General features: G+C 41.8%; 1 protein-coding gene across 1 annotated transcript in view; it reads right to left on the reverse strand.

Moving 5' to 3' along the window:
* Positions 1-17,503, reverse strand: part of LOC136699811 (protein shisa-6-like) — a 120,000-nt gene extending 102,497 nt beyond the window's left edge. The window contains exons 1-2 of the mRNA XM_066674818.1: positions 17,467-17,503; positions 14,705-15,767 (exon numbers count right to left, since the gene is read on the reverse strand). Coding sequence (XP_066530915.1) covers positions 14,705-15,279 — 575 coding nt within the window. The 5' untranslated portion in view covers positions 15,280-15,767; positions 17,467-17,503. The remainder of the gene's footprint in view (positions 1-14,704; positions 15,768-17,466) is intronic.
* Between the last annotated feature and the right edge of the window lie 712 nt (positions 17,504-18,215).

Below are 18,215 nucleotides of genomic sequence, written 5' to 3' on the forward strand. Positions count from 1 at the left end.
TGCATTTCCAAAACTGTCAAAAAAACACCCGACACGGTCTTCACTTATGTAGATAGCAAGCCAATGTTCGCCAGGAAGATCAGATGAGTGTGTATTGACAATAGCCGTCACAGGTAATTTCCATATACCATTTGTTGGTAATTGGTCACATGCTAACACACCGAGAAAATGTGTGTTAACAGCCACTTTGTCCATTACAGCAGACAGCTCCAACGTATTCATTAGTAATAATCCACTAAAACTTGTCTTCGGTTAGAGATTTCAATGATGCTGTCAAAAACAGCATACACAACCAAATTTACAGTATGCGGGAGCGGCTGTCTGAAACGAACCTCCAGTCTAATATTACCTGATTTGACCAAAGACACGTGTTGACCGCATTCTTCATCAGGTGTGAGGTTAAAAGCATACAGAGTGTAACCCTGTAGGAAATCCTGCCTATCAATTGGCAATGCCTGGTTTTTCAGATGTCTTCCAGATGCAAGCGCTAACTGGAAGAATTCGCGCACGGCGGAACCAGTGTGGAAATCGGGTTGGTGTGGTTTGGCTGGAAATTGTTGGCCGTCTAAATAGACCGCAAGAAACTCCAAGTTGTAATGTTTAAACGCGAAGGGGTTTTTATTATAGGCGCCTGTGAATGCATCATTATCAACCATGGCTATTATCATAGACTTAGGTAGAGTCCCCAAGAACAAATTTTCTTGGTTAGAAACACGTGTTCCAGCAGGTATGGAAAAATTTTTTAGACACACTCTGTCAATGGGGTATTTAGCCGTTGTTGACAACAATGTCTGGGCATGACCCAACCTTACAGCTGGTGACACAGATACTTTTTTGACAAATAACGATGCAGAGAGAATATTCACTTTGTATGCTAACGCGTCATGCCGCATTAGACAGAAATCATCCTTATTACGAGTCATGCGAATTTTTATATCAACACCGTTAAGCATCAATTTCTCCTGAAAAAATATGTCGCTATGAATCGGGGTCAGCAGTTCTACCACATTACTAGCGTTTGTAAATGCGGCCCTCTTTGCCAAACCGCGATTGTTCCTTGCGGGGTTTGTTTCATCCATATGCCCTGCAGTGTCCAGATAAAAGAGGCCTGCAGAGAAGACAGTTTCCAGGGTGTCCCGACCATAGTTGGCGAGACATTCTATCATGCTACGGTATGGGTAGGTACTTGAACTCTGTGATACCAGCCTGTCTCCTAGGGACACGTCGACCTGTGAAAATATTGTAGCTCCAGGATAGTTTATCAACCCCACAGCGGCTCCGTCATCAATGTCGCTTCCGTCAGGTTTTGTGATTTTAAGACGAAGGTATAATAGTGTGTTATTTAGATCCATATAATCTTCACCATGGCCGGCTATGAAAAACTCCAGTGGGGCAGTGTCGGATATTGCTGACAGCGGCGGAATTTCGACATAAGTGTTTTTCTCAATAGCGGTTTGTGTTAAAGGTACTGTAAACAAGTCCAGTTCTGATTTAATACACTCCTCAGACATGCGATGAAGTAGAGCCATGATCAGAAAATGGTTTTAACAGGTTTCCTACAGGTCGAGGTTGTTGTCTGCTTCCCCTTACTCTTTCTTTTTGACACTATGTGTTTTTTCATCTCAAGCTTGGTTTTCTTAGCAGGACGGCCACGCCTCTTACCAGGGGGTCGTTTCACAGATTTTCGAGCCATCACCAACATACCCGACCCATCTTGATTGTGTGCCATCATACGCGTCAGACCGTTACTGACAACATCGCTTACAATGTTTTTAGCAGCTGTTTTTAGATGTGGTTTGGCTATATTAAAACCCTTCTTGAACAACGGTATAGCCATTCTGAATAAATTTCTAAAAATCCCACCAAATCCCGCACCATACATTGTTGGGCTACCTGTATAGCCGGGCATGTGGCCTCCGGCCTGACTTTGATAGTAAGAAACGTAACGTTCAGGATCCATGGCCAGTCTGTTGAAAGATTCCATTTTCAAAACCTAATTCCTTGTTTTACAGGTCTAAAGTGTAGCTTTACAACCACTTTCCCATAAGAAAAATTTACATGCTGGTTCTGATCGGTTTTCACTTCTATAGCGATATCGTTTATCTGTGATTTTGTTGTCGACACGTAGTGTGGCTTACTGTATCTAACTGTGACAATATCATGGTTGTTCCCTGATATATGTACACATCTTAACAGAGGTACAAAACTGTCACCAATTAATTGGTAATCAACAATGTCTGTGTAAACAAACATTGAGTAGAAACCACCATAGATGTCGACAGGGTGTGGCGCGTACTCTTTTTGTACGACATCCGGGTCATTTGTTTTAACTACACACTCTAGTATCACACCCGGTTTAAAACCCAAGATGATGGCTAGTTTACCATTAAATATCAAACCGATATCAGATAACGTCTTAATAAATAACCTGTGACTTATTTGGTCATAAACAAGACCTATTGAATGGTCTGCTAGATGGATATTAATCTCAGCAACTAATGCCGGTATATGGTTATAATACCCTGTAGGTAGTGTTATTTGTGTTGTTTTGCCAGATTTTTTATCAATTACGCTAAATGTGGCATCTAGCTCACAAAAGGTTGTCCACGTTCGTGGGTATTGAAACTCTATCACCCCTACTTCCCAGTCACCTTTTAGATCGATTGGTTTTGCTAGTTTTGTTCTATAATTAGAAATTTGATTATCGGGGTATACCGACATAGACGAATTGCTCGGCAGTGTGACGCAAAAACCATTGTCCCCCATATTTGTCCTTTGATGTAAATGAACTAGTTCACAAAGTACAACACCTTTTAAGGCCTTTGTATGTCCACAACATCATTTTCAGGAACCCAGCTGTTAAATTTTGACGGCCAACCTAACCATTTCACTAAAACCATTGTTTTTTTACCCTGTTTTTTTTTATCCAAAATCTTTTCAACTTTGAATGCTTTTTCTGTAGACATGCGTATTTTTTGCAACTCTTCTTCATAGAAACGGCCGTGTATAATGTCACCGTCATAATCTTTCAATTTATAAACGGGTGGTTGTCGTCGGATACATTCTGATATAGTGAAAAACTCCTGTGTATAGTTCTCCTCATACCCCTTTGTAAACGGACCCCTGACTTTAGAAATACGCACAACGTCACCAGTCTTGTACTTAAATATGGTTTTCTTGTCTAATTTGTTTCTCACACCATACAGCGTTTTAAACACGCTAGATTCGTTTTCTTTCGTCACATCAGCTGGCTTGGTTTTGATACTACGGTGGTAACTATTATTGTAACCGCTCATAATATCTTGTAAAACATCAATGTACCTTTTGGAGTTTACAGCTGTTAGATAACGCCACATACGACTTTTTAGCGTTCTATTAAACCGCTCTATGACACTGGCTTTTAGCTCACTACCTGTAGCAAAATGTGTGATTTTGTTTTTTGATACTAAATTTTGAAAATGTTTGTTGAAAAACTCTTTACCCCTGTCAGTCTGTAACTTTTGAGGAACTCTGCCTTCTTCTAATATGTTCGCAAATGCCTTTGAGACTTCTATACCAGACTTATTTTTTAACAGTCGAGCCCACGCATATTTGCTGAACACGTCAATACATGTCAACATATATTTATATCCGTCATTTTCCCTAGAATACGCACTCATATCAACAAGATCAGCTTGGAATTGAGCGTCAATGCCATATACTATAACCCGGTTTCTTTTGTAATTATGTCGTATGGGTTTGTGGAGTGTGTATGCATCCTCTCCAGATAACCAGTCTGAAACCTGTTGATCAGACAGACACAATCCTGTATTCTCTAAAACACCCCGTTTCAAACGATTTTTACCGCCTAATGAACCAGAATTAGACGGCGTGTAATATACCGTTCTCATAAGATTTGATGTGTCGATAGATGACATTGTTGAAAATAATGACCCCAGATTTGTTTGTTTGACTGTTTTATTCACAATGCATCGATGAAATCTAAAAAGTTTGCACACACATCTACATTTTTCTCAACTAGATATTCAACAAATGTTTCAATCACTTTACAAACATCAATCGGTTTCTTTGTTGAAAGTTTTATCACACAAATGTCTATTATATATGTACATAGACAAAGCACATAACCAATTTTTACCACATTTTCACTCTTAGGCATGAGAGACAGTAATTTACTAATAGTCACAAGGGTTGTTTCGTCAGAATCTATACATAACTGTGTCAAATGACACCAATCATGCGATGTTGATTTAACAATATTCATTTGGTTCTTGAAATTTTGTAAACGTTTAACATTGACATCATACACACTATTAATGAGTGTAAAATCATCCACACTATCGTCAATACATTTATACAACAAACGTGTCAATTCGCAGTTCACACGGTGTTTCAGCACACGCTTTGACAGACTTTGGTGTCCGCAAACTATCCCCATTTTCACTTAAACAGCTCTGCAAGTCTTTGAATCACCTTCCCAACAGTCAACGGCATCGCTGACAAACTGTTCAGAGGTTTGATCAATCAGACTTTCTCTTAGTTCCTGCAGCTTTTCCACAATGTACGGCTCGCATTGTAATTCACAGACGACTGTTTCAACACATCCTTGAATTTTTAGAAGGGGTAGTTCTATTCCAAAACACTTTAGAAGCCCAGCTATGGCATGTTTTAAGGCGGGCGTGAACAATGTCCTTGTTATATCTTTATAGTATTTTTCAAAAAAGAAGATATCAGGTTCAAACAGACACGAATGTCGAAGTTGACTAGGGTGATCCACTTCACAACCAAGACATGTTTCCTTCAGCTTGTTGTTTATGATGTGTTGTAGGATTACAATGACAGTGGACTTTATCAGTTTTAGCGCCGTAGAGCTTACTTGCCCGTCCACCACATCAATCGGAGCAGATATAGCGTTGTCTTCAGGAGCTTCAGCGATTGTCAGTTGTCTAGCCATCAACGTTGCCAAATCATCCACCGGGTCTTGTCGAAAAACATGCGGGTTCGCAATGTCCACACAACTGAGTTCATCACCATATTGACCCAACAAACTGTTGTCTGATACCGCTTTGGCAACCGCCGTCGATTCACCATAGCTGTAGTTTACAACCCCATGACCCGTGTCAATCGGCGTATATTCAATGTCCGACAGTCGATAATTTTCACACCACATAGGTCCACGGGTGTCGGGATGGTCTGCTGGAAGAATGTCCTCAAACATGATGGCTTGCGTGTTGTTCGTGTCTTGACTTCGTGTGGTTTCAGTGTCGGCTTATGTTTCTTTTAACAGACATCACTGGAAGGCGTTGATCCACTTTTGACCATCCCACAAACGTCATAAGCCCGAGAATCAAACAGGTTAATTTTAACATCCCTAAAATATTCGCGAGGGCTGCTACCAAATGCTTTACCACGCCGTTTCTTCCTTGGCGCAAAAGCAACGTTGGTTTCAGAACTAATAGTTGGTGTAACTGCAGATTCTCTTAAAAGAGACTGATTTACACACACTGTAGACATTTTAAAAAGCGTTTAGCCATAGAAATCCACCAGGGTCATTTTAAATACATATGCAAGCACAAACACCCCCAACATGTTGGGGGGGTGAGAGGGTGTCAGGGGGTGGGTGTAGGTGTGAGGGGAAGCCCATATAAGGACATCCTGTACTGACCTGTCACCTGGGTCATAAATCAGGGGTCATAAATCAAGGGGTCATAAATCATTCACAGAGGTGTTTGACAGAAGGTGTAGGATATATACTACTCATGCTGTTGTAACATGTTGTCGGTCTTGTGGTTATGTTTTGTTTTGTGTGTTTGTGTCATGTGATTACCCTTCCCTTGTGTTTCTAGTGTCACGTGTATTGACTAGTTCCCAGGTGTTTCTTGTCTGAGGGATCTTTTAATAGCCCATGGTTCCTGGTTCCATCACCAGGTTTGTTTTGTTTATTGTCTTGGGTTCCTTGTTTAGCATCTCTGTTCAGTGTTTCTCCCCTTGTTCAGTGTTTAGCCCTGTGTTCAGCCTTGTCGCTCTATAGTCCCCTTGTTGATCACTGTCCGTTTTACCTCCAACTTTGTTCCTTGTCCCTTGACCCAACCCTCAACATAGGGTACTCTGCTCCATAGAGTTCATTTATTCATTCATTATCTGTAACCCTTATCCAGTTCAGGGTCGCAGTGGGTCCAGAGCCTACCTGGAATCATTGGGCGCAAGGTGGGAACACACCCTGGAGGGGACGCCAGTCCTTCACAGGGCAACACACACACATTCACTCACACACTCACACCTACGGACACACTTTTGATTCACAAATCCACCTACCAACGTGTGTTTTTGGACTGTGGGAGGAAACCAGAGCACCTGGAGGAAGCCCACGCAGACACAGGGAGAACACACCACACTCCTCACAGACAGTCACCCGGAGGAAACTCACGCAGACACAGGGAGAACACACCACACTCCTCACAGACAGTCACCCGGAGGAAACCCACGCAGACACAGGGAGAACACACAACACTCCTCACAGACAGCCACCCGGAGGAAACCCACGCAGACACAGGGAGAACACACCACACTCCTCACAGACAGTCACCCGGAGGAAACCCACGCAGACACAAGGAGAACACACCACACTCCTCACAGACAGTCACCCGGAGGAAACCCACGCAGACACAAGGAGAACACACCACACTCCTCACAGACAGTCACCCGGAGGAAACCCACGCAGACACAGGGAGAACACACCACACTCCTCACAGACAGTCATCCGGAGGAAACCCACGCAGACACAAGGAGAACACACCACACTCCTCACAGACAGTCACCTGGAGGAAACCCACGCAGACACAGGGAGAACACACCACACTCCTCACAGACAGTCACCTGGAGGAAACCCACGCAGACACAGGGAGAACACAACAAACTCCTCACAGACAGTCATGCGGAGGAAACCCACGCAGACAAACTCTGTGAGAGTGACCTGATATATGTCGTTTTTTTATTTAATTATTTCCATGTGGGAAAAGGCCGATTCACATTATTTAAATGAGGCGCGATCGACCAACGTGGACGGTGTTATCGGCAGGTGGACTGTGATTGATGAACTTGGTCCCCCTGTTTAAGGTTGATATTGTTGAAGGCAAGGTTAGCTATGTATGTGCAAGACAATATGCCCATAAACTTTGTGACATCACAAAAGTGACATATTAATGATGCGGGATCTCTAGCCAAAGCTTTTATACTCCCTCTACCTCTCTTTCTCTTGGGGGTATCTGATCAATAACGTATTCTTGAACGCCCCTCAGATACTCTTGGCTTCCTTCATCTCCTTCAAGGTCAGGACTGAACTGAGGCCACATGGAGCTCGGCCAGTTTCCTCAGCGCTATAAAACAGCTCTTATACAGCGACGTTGTAGCAGTGTTTAACACTTCAGCCTGGTGTTAATACCCTCGTTCTTGTCTGACGGTGTTACGGTCTCCACTGCGGTTCCTGGAGATGTCCTGCTTCCATCAGCTTACCACAGGGATGGGAAAGTCCTACACCTTTCCAGAGGCACGCTGAACAGCTCTGGACTTTCCCTGCAGTCCATCCACACCACTGAAGACCACTTAAGAAAGTAGGACAGCATGTGGTTCTCGTTTCTTCTGAAATTAATAGATGTGAATAGGCATCACACCATATACTGGAACATTTCTCTGAGAATTTGATAGCACCTTGCCACAAGAACTTGAGCTGGGTCCATTCCAAGTCATTCCACGTTTGTTGGACAGAGGTGGAACACAGTTCTATTGGACTACAGTGTATGAGAAAACCTTTCAAAACCACTCTAAACAAGCCACCAGCAAAATATTCCAGACATTCCTTCATTACTGTAGCATTCTCACACCTGAGCCGTAAGTGACTACTTTTGCGTGGCATTCATTAGTGTGGAATAAGGCAAGGAGCATGAAAAAGCCTCCCGTATGTGATGGAAGTGGTTTGTGCCAAAGCTGATTGGAGTGTAGTGGTTTGGACAGAGGCCCAGATTTGGATCTCATTGATTAGTGCCTCTACAAGGAGCTTTTAGTGCATCTTCAAGGTCATTATACTGATACCTCAGTAGAGCTAAGCAGCCAAGACACAAGTTACAGTCGTACAGAGCTCATCTGGTGATCTCATTGGGGTCCTGACCATTGAAGAACAAGGGGAACGTGGGCTAAGATAATTATGCAACAGATGGAAGCCGGTAATTATAGATCTACAAAGTGCAGCTGGAAAAAAATGGACAATGACTATACAAACAAGGGGGTGGTTTTATTGTTATGGCTAATGTACAGCTAGTGAAATCTAACTTTGCCATTTCTCTTTGTGTATTTCACACCTGCTGCTCCAGCTGTTGTCCCAGGCAGAAGAAGCAGCGTCAGATACTCTGACCAAATGCTTGCCGCAGCAATAAAGCAGTGTGATTTCACACAAATCCATGGTTATATCATTGCTGGATGATCTGAGTTTCAGGGTGTTATATTGTCTGAGAGCTGGGAGGCTGCTGGCTAACGGAATCCTTTGATGACTTTAGCGAGAAGCTAAAGCTTAGTAGGCCAGAGGAATATAGTGCTGGTGGTGGTGGTGGTGGGGGGGGGGGGGGGGGGTAGAAAGGGGGTAAATGTAGGACTCCTCATTTTAATATAGCAAAAAACAAACAAACAAACAAATGAATGAATTTAAAAATAGCTAGTAGGCTTTATTAAATTAGTCTGCTCATAAAGCAAGTTGGGGGGAGGGGGGGGCAGTCACAGCGTGTACCATGTGAGAAGGGGTCCTAGAGAAGTTGTAATTTATCCTAAATACTTTGTCTAGGATTATTATTGTCTGTTAGCATACTGTTTAAGTTATTACACATTTGTTACACACTTATTACAATGTAGTTACATATTTCTGCAATAAAATCCAATTTAAAGTCATTAAACTGTTCATATTTGCACTGCTGTCGTAAAAAATAAACGATAAGGTCTGTCATTGCCAACACTGGAGTAGCCACACGTGTTTAACATCACCTCGCCATCCTGTAACATGCCTTTCCGGCCGATTTCCTTGGGATGGCCATCATCTGTGCTGCACTTAACTATGTTTCCTGTACATGGCTGAATGTATAGTATCTGAATGTATGAATCAGACTCTGAAAGCATTTAGAACAATAGAAGGGACAAACAGAGATAAACTAGCTGCCGGGTCCCATAGCTTGGCCCATATAGTGTACAGTCTGAGGTCGAGCTATAATCAAGCTCTGGAATATTAGAGAAAGCAGGGACAGTCTTTAGGGACAGTGATGTACAATAGCCGAGCGAGCGAGGAGAGGACAGAGGGACGTAGTCAAGCAGCTGCTTTGATTGATCTTCCTAATGCGCTTCTCTCTCAGAAGCAAATGCATCTCTGCCTAAACCGGAGCTCACGCACCAGCCAATATCTCATTACCATTAAGAATGCACACAAGCCAGGCACTCCCAGGGGAGACAACATATCAAACAGGCTGTCTTACAAATGAGCTCGACTTAGAACACACACACACACAAAGAACAAACAAAATGCACACACAGGCACACGTTAAATATCCCAGCTCACACACACCACATTCTTACACTGCTGGCATGACAACAGCCTTGGCATTAGGCCAAGATCAGAGAGCGATCCCTCTATTGAAGCGTTTGATTCAGCTGCAAGCGTAGCAGCGATGTAATATGTATAACAGCGACACTGTCCCCTGACGAAATACTAACACACACCAAGTGCCAAAATACGACTACTGCCTACGAACGCTTCTCAGTATTCATGAGAGATGCAGTAAGTACAGGTAAACATAGGTAAATGAAGATGATATGTAATCAACATTTAGGGAACCACTGTTGTACCTTTAGCGTGTACCTTGTACAGATTGAGCCACATGAATACAGGTGAATAAATAAAAGTGCAGGTCAACACAGGTGAGGGCAGGTGATTGCAGGTGAAACAGGTGAGTTTAAGGGAATACAGGTGACAGCAATTTAGCACAGGTGATGAGGGCAGGTGAATGCAGGTGAGCAAAAGTGCATGCATGTAAAGGTGGGTGTATAATGGTTAAGTGCATTATGTACAAGTAAACAAAGGTGTGTATAGGGAATACAGATTCATCTACACAGATACACATGGGGCACAGGTAAAGCACAAGTAGACACCTGTGAGGTTAAGCGAATGCATGCAATACAGGTAAGTGCAGGTGAGGGCACTTGAATGCAACTAAGTACAGGTGAGGGTGAACAGGTGTATACATGTGTGTACAGGTGAATAAATTATGTATGCAGGTGCATACAGGTGTGTACAGGTGAATACAGATAGCTCTAAATAAATGAGTGAGGCACATAAAAAATTCACACACATCCTACGGTTCTCTACCCATAGTTAAAGGTTTTTGTATTTTTGCATTATGCATGCAGGTGAGCTCAGGTGAAGTAAATACAGGTGTGTACAGGTGAATTCAGATAGACCTAGACACATGTAACTGGAGGAACATGAATACAGGTTGGTGTTAGGGTTGGTGAAAACATGTAAGGTGATTGTAAATGAGTGCAAGTGAGTACAGGTGAGGGCAGGTGAATACAGATAAGTGGAGTTGAGGGCAGGTGAGTACAGGTGAGTGTGGAAGAATATAGTTGATTTTTGAAATATAGAAGGGAATGCAGGTGAATACACGTAATCACAAATTAGTGCAGGTGAATGCAGTTGTATGCAAACAATTCCAGCAGAGTGCAGGTGAATGCAGCTGTATGAGATGGTAAACACAGGTGAAAACAGGTGAATACAGGTAAATACAGGTGAATGCAGACAAGTATTCTTGAGAACAGGTAGAAAAAACACAAACACAGGTGAAAGCAGATGGATCCTTGATATGTGAGTGTGAGTAAGTGCAGGTAACGGCAGGCGAGGGAATTTGAACACAGGTGAGTTCTGACAAGTACAGGTGAGTACAGGTGAGTGTGCATTAAGGTAAACAAATACAGGTTATTGCAGGAGGAAACCAGATTGATGTTGAGTGGGTGTAGCAAGAGAACTCAAAATCAATCAAATACCAACGCAAGCAGGTGATGAAATGTTAAGTCATGTACATACAGGTGATGAATACAGGTGATAAACCCAGCTGTGCTCATTCTGTTACAAGAAATATGTCCAAATAAAAACACCCCTCACACTGTTTTGCTGACGCTGATTCAAAGCAATAATTCACAGAGCTTTAAAGGAACAACTAGACCTGAGAGCTACTCCTGTTCTTCATTCGTTCTGATATCATCAGCCGGAATAGATTCACAGATCCATTCATCCATTCAAGCAGAGCATGTCTGGGCACTCAAGTGCAGCATTCACAGCATTTCCTTCAAACCATCAGCAACTCACAAAAGAATCGACAGCTTTATCTGCCAGACGGGATCTAAAATAAAAATAGAAACTACAAGAACTCTGTGAGTAATGTTCAGAATAGAAGACAAATCCAACGTATGGCTGTAGAAATCGTTCCAAAACATATCATTGTTTTGTCAGGTTTCTTCCTGGGATTCTGTACCCAGAGGAACTCGAGTTATTACATTCATTCATCAATAACATTAAAGCAGCCTGGTCTCAAGGTGAACTGGGATAAAAGACCATATCTAGGGAAGTTAAGGTGGATTCCCGGCTAAGTCTGAAGTCTAAACGTAAACACCAAACTAGTTCTTGAGTAACACGATTAACTAAGTCTATCTTTAATGCGAAACTTAAACCTAGCCCTCACTCTAGACCTAAGCCTAAGCTCCTAAAGGTTGAAACTGACTGTGTTCTGTGCAGTATTTAAAATAAATAAATGAATAAACAAATAAATAAAGTATTAATACATAGATATATAAAGATTACAGTGCTGTATCCATAGCTTTTCTTCTGGGTTTGAGTGAATTTAATGAGAGCTTGCTTAGTGAACTTATAATAATTATAAATTATAATGAAAATTGTGATTTTTTGTGGGTTTTTTTTTTCATCTAGGTACTATTTTTCTTATTCAACTAACCTGCACTTGTAATTACATTGTAATAACATTATAATTACACTATTACACAGGTAATTACACAATTGTGTGTAACAAACTGCATTTTTTTATTTTTCCTCTCATTTTTGAGCTATATCAGTTTTACAATGAAGCAATACAACATGCAGTCCATGGATGTATATATTTTGTGATGCCCCTACATTTGTTCACTATTTTGTATATACTCTGTATTATGTATTTACATGAACAACAATGTAGCAAAGAAAAGGTCCAACTGTATTAGCCATCTCAGCTAAGTAGCCCTGACCAAACTCAATGTATGGACTAGATTGCTGCAACAAACTGGCCACTTTTCTTTAGTAAAATGAGAGCACTGGAGCTGTGTGTAGTGTGGCCTACTTCTCCAAACTTCTGACTATACACTGCTGGCTTTATCCCTATAGAACAGGTCATGTATCGTGCTGCTAAAAACACCAACCACTGCGTTCTGCCGCAATCACCCCATTTAGCCCTGCGCACCTGCAGCCCGCAGTGGGACGAGTAAGAGAGAGAGAGAGAGAGAGACACAGAGAGAAAGAGAGAGACAGAGAGAGAGAAAGAGAAAGACAGAGAGAGACACAGAGAGAGAAAGAGAGAGAGAGACAGAGAAACAGAGAGAGAGAGAGACAGAGAAAGAGAGAGAGAGAGAGAGAGAGAGAGAACGAGAGAAAGAGGGAGAGAGAGAGAGAACGAGAAAGAGAGAAAGAGGGAGAGAGAGAGAGAACGAGAAAGAGAGAAAGAGGGAGAGAGAGAGAGAGACAGAGACAGACAGAGAGAGAGAGAATGAGAGAAAGAGAGAAAGAGAGAGAGAGGGAGAGAGAGACAGAGAGAGAGAGAGAGATGCTCTGCATACACTTAAACCTGCCTGCAACTTTATCAGCAACAGAAACTGACCCTCGAACACAGGATGTGAAATTCCAACACGACTGGACCTTACTTTTAACTTTATGTGAGTTTAAAACCTTCATCAACACAATTGATGTCTTTTAGTTAACATTAGTCTTTAGAATGGATGAGGGAACACTGCTATTTTATATATTTATTTACACCACATTCTCTATGAACCCGAAGAACCATTTCAACCTGCAGAACTCATGGTTCTAAGTAGAATCACTGCCTTTACTAACAACCTTTGGGGTCCCACTTACCTGGACCACTATGGGTAGGTACTGACCATTGCATTTACCCCAACAAGTAACACCCCTCAGGATATAGCAATAAAAACCTTGACCATGATCAGGGTCACTCATATCCTAAAGACTGACCTTTTCAAGAACTTCAAGAAGCCATTGTTCACTTTCCATCAAATACAGCCTTGACACGTGCCATGGCAACAAGATAATCAATGTTATTCAATTCACCGATCTAAGGTTTTAATCTTGCGGCTGGTCATCTTATACAACAGCAAAGGTCATGGGGTCAACTTTCCCAGTCTACTTCGCATTATCCCTCAGGGTCTGTTGTGATGGAATGGTCAATAGTGCAATACTCCTTGGTTTGTAAGTAGTAATACGTGCAATCGGATTTCAATGAAACCTTGGGCTCGTTTAACCACTTAAAGTGGGTGTTTAATATCCAATCACTGACCATAGGTTTTAAGGGCATCATGAATAAATAATAATGAACTCTTCTCCATTTTTTATATGTAAACGAATTACAAAACGTATTGTTCACTTTCCCACATTACAATGCCAAAACAGCGTGTTTAGAGTTCATCATGGTAGTGATGTCACAACCATGACTACATTTACATATGACCAGTAATTTTGTTACCTACATTGATTTAGAAATTAATGATTTTTTTCATTATTAACTGATCTTATTACTAAGTAATAGCTATGTATTTACTATGTAACTACTATGTAATTACTAAAAAAAAAATAGGTATTTGTTACAGTGAGGAATTCTGGGGTAAAAATACATATCTATGATTATGCCCCACCCCCACCCCCCCCCCCACACACACACACTTCACTCTCTTTGTTGTTCATCTCTCAGCATTCATCCCTTGGGGCAGCATTGTAACATTAGCCATCATTCACATATTACACATTACTTATTAACTACTGTACATCTGATGTGTAACATATGTACGTGAGGAATTCAAGTATCTTCAAGGTCAGTTTCTGACAGATTAAACTTCAAGGTGTGTTACAATTGTCTTTTAATGGTCATTCACTGTTTCAAAGGATTATCTGTACCAAAGGACTCTACTATCAGAACATTGCGCATTTTTCATTAATTACTATGTAATTGATCTGTAATAACTAGTTATTAAACATATAATAAGAGGTAAGACTTAAATAATGATAATCCTTCGAGGGTTCTTCATTAAAGACAGTAGTTCTGTACAGTACCAAGAGCCTTTAGCATACCTTGAGGATTTCTGCATAATGAAAATGTTCTTCAGACGGATAGAAAATGTGTTGTAAATGGATCTATGTCGAATCCTTCTATAAGGCGCAAGAATGGATTGTCTATACCCAAGCTCAGGGTTGTAACTATAGCAAGAGCAATGTTGGTGCTGTACAGAATCCTATTCAGGACTTTGTATATTGAATTTGAATCTGAAGAATGCTTCACAATGCTAAACATTCTTGTCTTATACATTTTCATGGTTCTTTACCATTTACCATTAGATTCCTCACCTGTGGACGTTCATCTCCTGCGGTGGTCTTGTCGCCTTGTCATAGGCCACCTTAGCAGAGATGCCCAGCAGGACAACAAGGGCGACCACTCCACAGGCAATGTAGACGGTGGTGTTGGTGCGGTCCTTCGCTGGGTCGTACACATCTCCGGTGGGCACTGGGGTGGGCGGCTGGGTTTTGATCCAGTCGGGGGTGTTGTAGTTGGTGCAGGCCCGTTGTTCCAGGCGCTTGGCACGAATCGGGCAGCAGAAGCGTAGGAAGCAGGAGCCGCAGCAGTAGCGGTGGTCAGTGTTGTTGCAGGCAAACTCTTTGTCATACTGACCACTGACATCGTAGTAACCAAGGCATGTGTCGTGGTCTCCTGCTAGGTTGGGTGGTGAGAGTTGCGTCACTCGTCGGGGTGCCGTGCCGGTGCCGCTGCCCGTGGTGGTTTTGAGGACCGCAGGGGCCACGGTGCCGTTCACTTCCCTCACTTTCCCGCTCTTTCTCTGTGGACTCTTGTTCCGTTTGCCCACATTCGAGCCACACAGTGGGTCCAAGTAGATGAGGAGCAGAAGGAGGTGCTGGATGCCCATGTTTTCTTCACGCTCAAGAAAGGAGGCATTAATTGACAACACGGCCACCACTATTTTTGACACATGTTGTGTCAGGCCTTAAAAACAGCAACAAGCTGTAGACATCTTACATATGGCTTGATCAAAAGTCACATTGAGCTTAACCTGGGCATAAAGATGTTGCTTTCAACACATGTGGTTTGAGAGTATACTCTCCGATCCCATTCCTCTACGTCTTGGCTTCACAGGAGAAGACACAGACATGTAAAATGCTCTCCATCTTTCTGCAATCTGATGGTCCATCATGCTCTGGGCTCACTCAAAAGAAAAAAAAAAGAAAGAAAATGGGTTGTCTTTCCTCAGACCCTAGATCAGGTCAGGTCAGATGAGTGAATATCAGACAGCTGAACATGCCTGGGTATTTCTTGTACTTTCTATGTTTTTGCAGTGGCTTCTTTGAGCGCCAAAGTCATCCACTGGGTCAGTTCTCTTCTGTATGTGGTTCTGACCTGTGAAAAATAAAATCTGATTTAAAAAAAATCGAGAAAAATAAATACATTTTCCAAATGTAGCTTTTCATTTTAGGAACTATTGAACATAATAAAGCAAAATTCTATGGAGAGATTTTCTCTGTTTGCTGTGTTAGAGCACGTAGACTACAGGGATTCCAATACAGACCCGTGAAAACATGCATAGACTGAGTCAGTTTGATAATCATGAAACCATGGACAGCACACAATGACTGAGAAAGTTACATTGCACATTTCCCAGCTTAGACAATTGTATAATGCTCTTGGGTAAATTGTGAACTGCACACTCTGCTACTAATACTACCTGCATGTTTAGGATAAGGGTCATGGTTGTATTTAGGCTGCAGGTTAATGCTGAGCTTAGGTTACGGTTTAGTACTTGATTGAGAAATACATTTAGGATTTAAACTCATGTTTGAATTTAGCAATATTGTAGCGCTGTGTGTATTTCAAGCTGTAGTGGCATAAATGCAATTCTGGCACCCCACTTAAACCCAATTACCTGTAAAATCCCATAACACTGCTCATAGCTTAATATCACAATACTGCAGGCATTCCAGTATATGAATAAAGATTTCAGTGTCATGGTAAAAATGAGGAAATTCAATATCCTTTTATTTGTTCAATCTGAGATTCGCCGCAGGCAACAGTGGTAAAAGAATACTCCCTCAGAAAAATCAAGCTTTCAAAAAGTGGATTCTATCCTGCTCTGATTGAAAACTGATTAAATGCACTCTGCACCATGTACAGCACTAAAGGAAAAAATGAAGACTGCCAATGATTTCAGCACCTGCACAATGGACAGCACACTGTGGTTGTCTAATCTACGCAAAGTTTCACATGTACAAACCTCACTACACTAATGAGCACTGAGAATGATTTTGTCACACACTGTGATCTGCGTTGTCTATGAGAGAATGGCTTATAGTTTAATGCCAGGATCATGAGAATGCTGGGAAAAACCACAGCTGAGATTAGTGAACATAAGTTCCCCACCTTTGACAGTGCTGTGGTTTGTGAGAAAGCATGAGATGAACAGCACTACAGTTTTTATAAGGTTTATTAAAAGATACAAAAAAATCTCAATTTAGTACTAATCCAACGGCTATATTATATGTGAAGAAACGTTCAAGTCAACTGACATCAAGTTATAATGCTAACCACCTATAATCTGTGATTATAAGTTGGTGTCAGCACCTTTGCCAACCAACACAATTTATAAGTGCATATGAAATTATTTCAGGACCACGGTCAGCAACACCATTTGTAAGTACATAGAAAACAATTGAACAGTGGAAAACACCAAATGTTAAAGATGAACGTGCGATTATGTCAGGACCTTGGAGAGCACCAAAGTACCCAACTGGATGTCTGGTAATTTCAGTACCACGGACAGCGCTACATTTATCCATATGATTCAAAGCCAACTGAAATCATACTGAAAGCAAATTCAAAGCATTTTTAACAACTATAACATGAGTAAAAGTCTTCACCCAAGTGTGAAAGTAGGGTTAGAAGTGGGAATAGAGAGTTCAGTAATGCTGAATCAGCCAATTGGATTTATGCTTCTCTACAATGTTGTTTTTAAAAAAAACAATGTTAGCCAAATCTAATAGGAAAGAAGTGATAAAAGAGAGGTGGAGTGAAGGATGACGAATGAGAAGAAGGCAGCACTTACTGGCGGACGCGTCCGGCTCTGGGCTGTTCCATCTCTGCCACCGAATGCAGCGCAACTTCACTAACAGGGACGGAGAGAGTGAGCGAGCGAATGAGAGAGAGGGAGTGAGAGAGGGGGAGAGATGGGGAGGCAGAGAGAGGGAGGGAGGCGCGTCAAAGTGGAGAGGAGATTTCTCTCTCCCTCTATTTCTCTCTCTCTCTCGTTTGATTTTTATTTCTCCCTCTGCTTCTCTCTCTCTCTCTCTGTCTCTCTCTCTCTCTCCGTCTTTCTCTCTCTCTTACACACAAACAAGTTACACCAGTTACTACAACTGGCTACAAATTATTCTCTTGTAGCCGAAACCTGGTCATAGCTTGAGGCTCAAAGACAAAGAGAGAGAGAGAGAGAGAGAGAGAGAGAGAGAGAGAGAGAGAGAGAGCTGCTGTTTGATAAAATGAGAGTGTCAGTGTTGCTCACAGTAGAAGACTCCTGCTGATTGCAGGTTTTTTTTTTATTAATGGCCAGAAATCAAACAAGAGGAGAAGGGGAAAAGGAATCACTCACTATCTAGTCCTAATTAGAGAAGCTCATAAGGGTTAAGCCCTAAATATAAGGTCTTATTACTGTGTTATTACCAGGAATTACTATCAATTATTCAGAAAGTGCTGTGAATTATTCAGTAATGAATGCTGTTGCTAGAGCATTGGAGCTTCAAGGCCTTAAACCAATCAAATCAACTAAAACACACCAACCAATTAACCCAGCCACAC

This window comes from Hoplias malabaricus, chromosome 6 (genome assembly GCF_029633855.1).
Source record: "Hoplias malabaricus isolate fHopMal1 chromosome 6, fHopMal1.hap1, whole genome shotgun sequence".
Taxonomy (NCBI): Eukaryota; Metazoa; Chordata; class Actinopteri; order Characiformes; family Erythrinidae; genus Hoplias; species Hoplias malabaricus.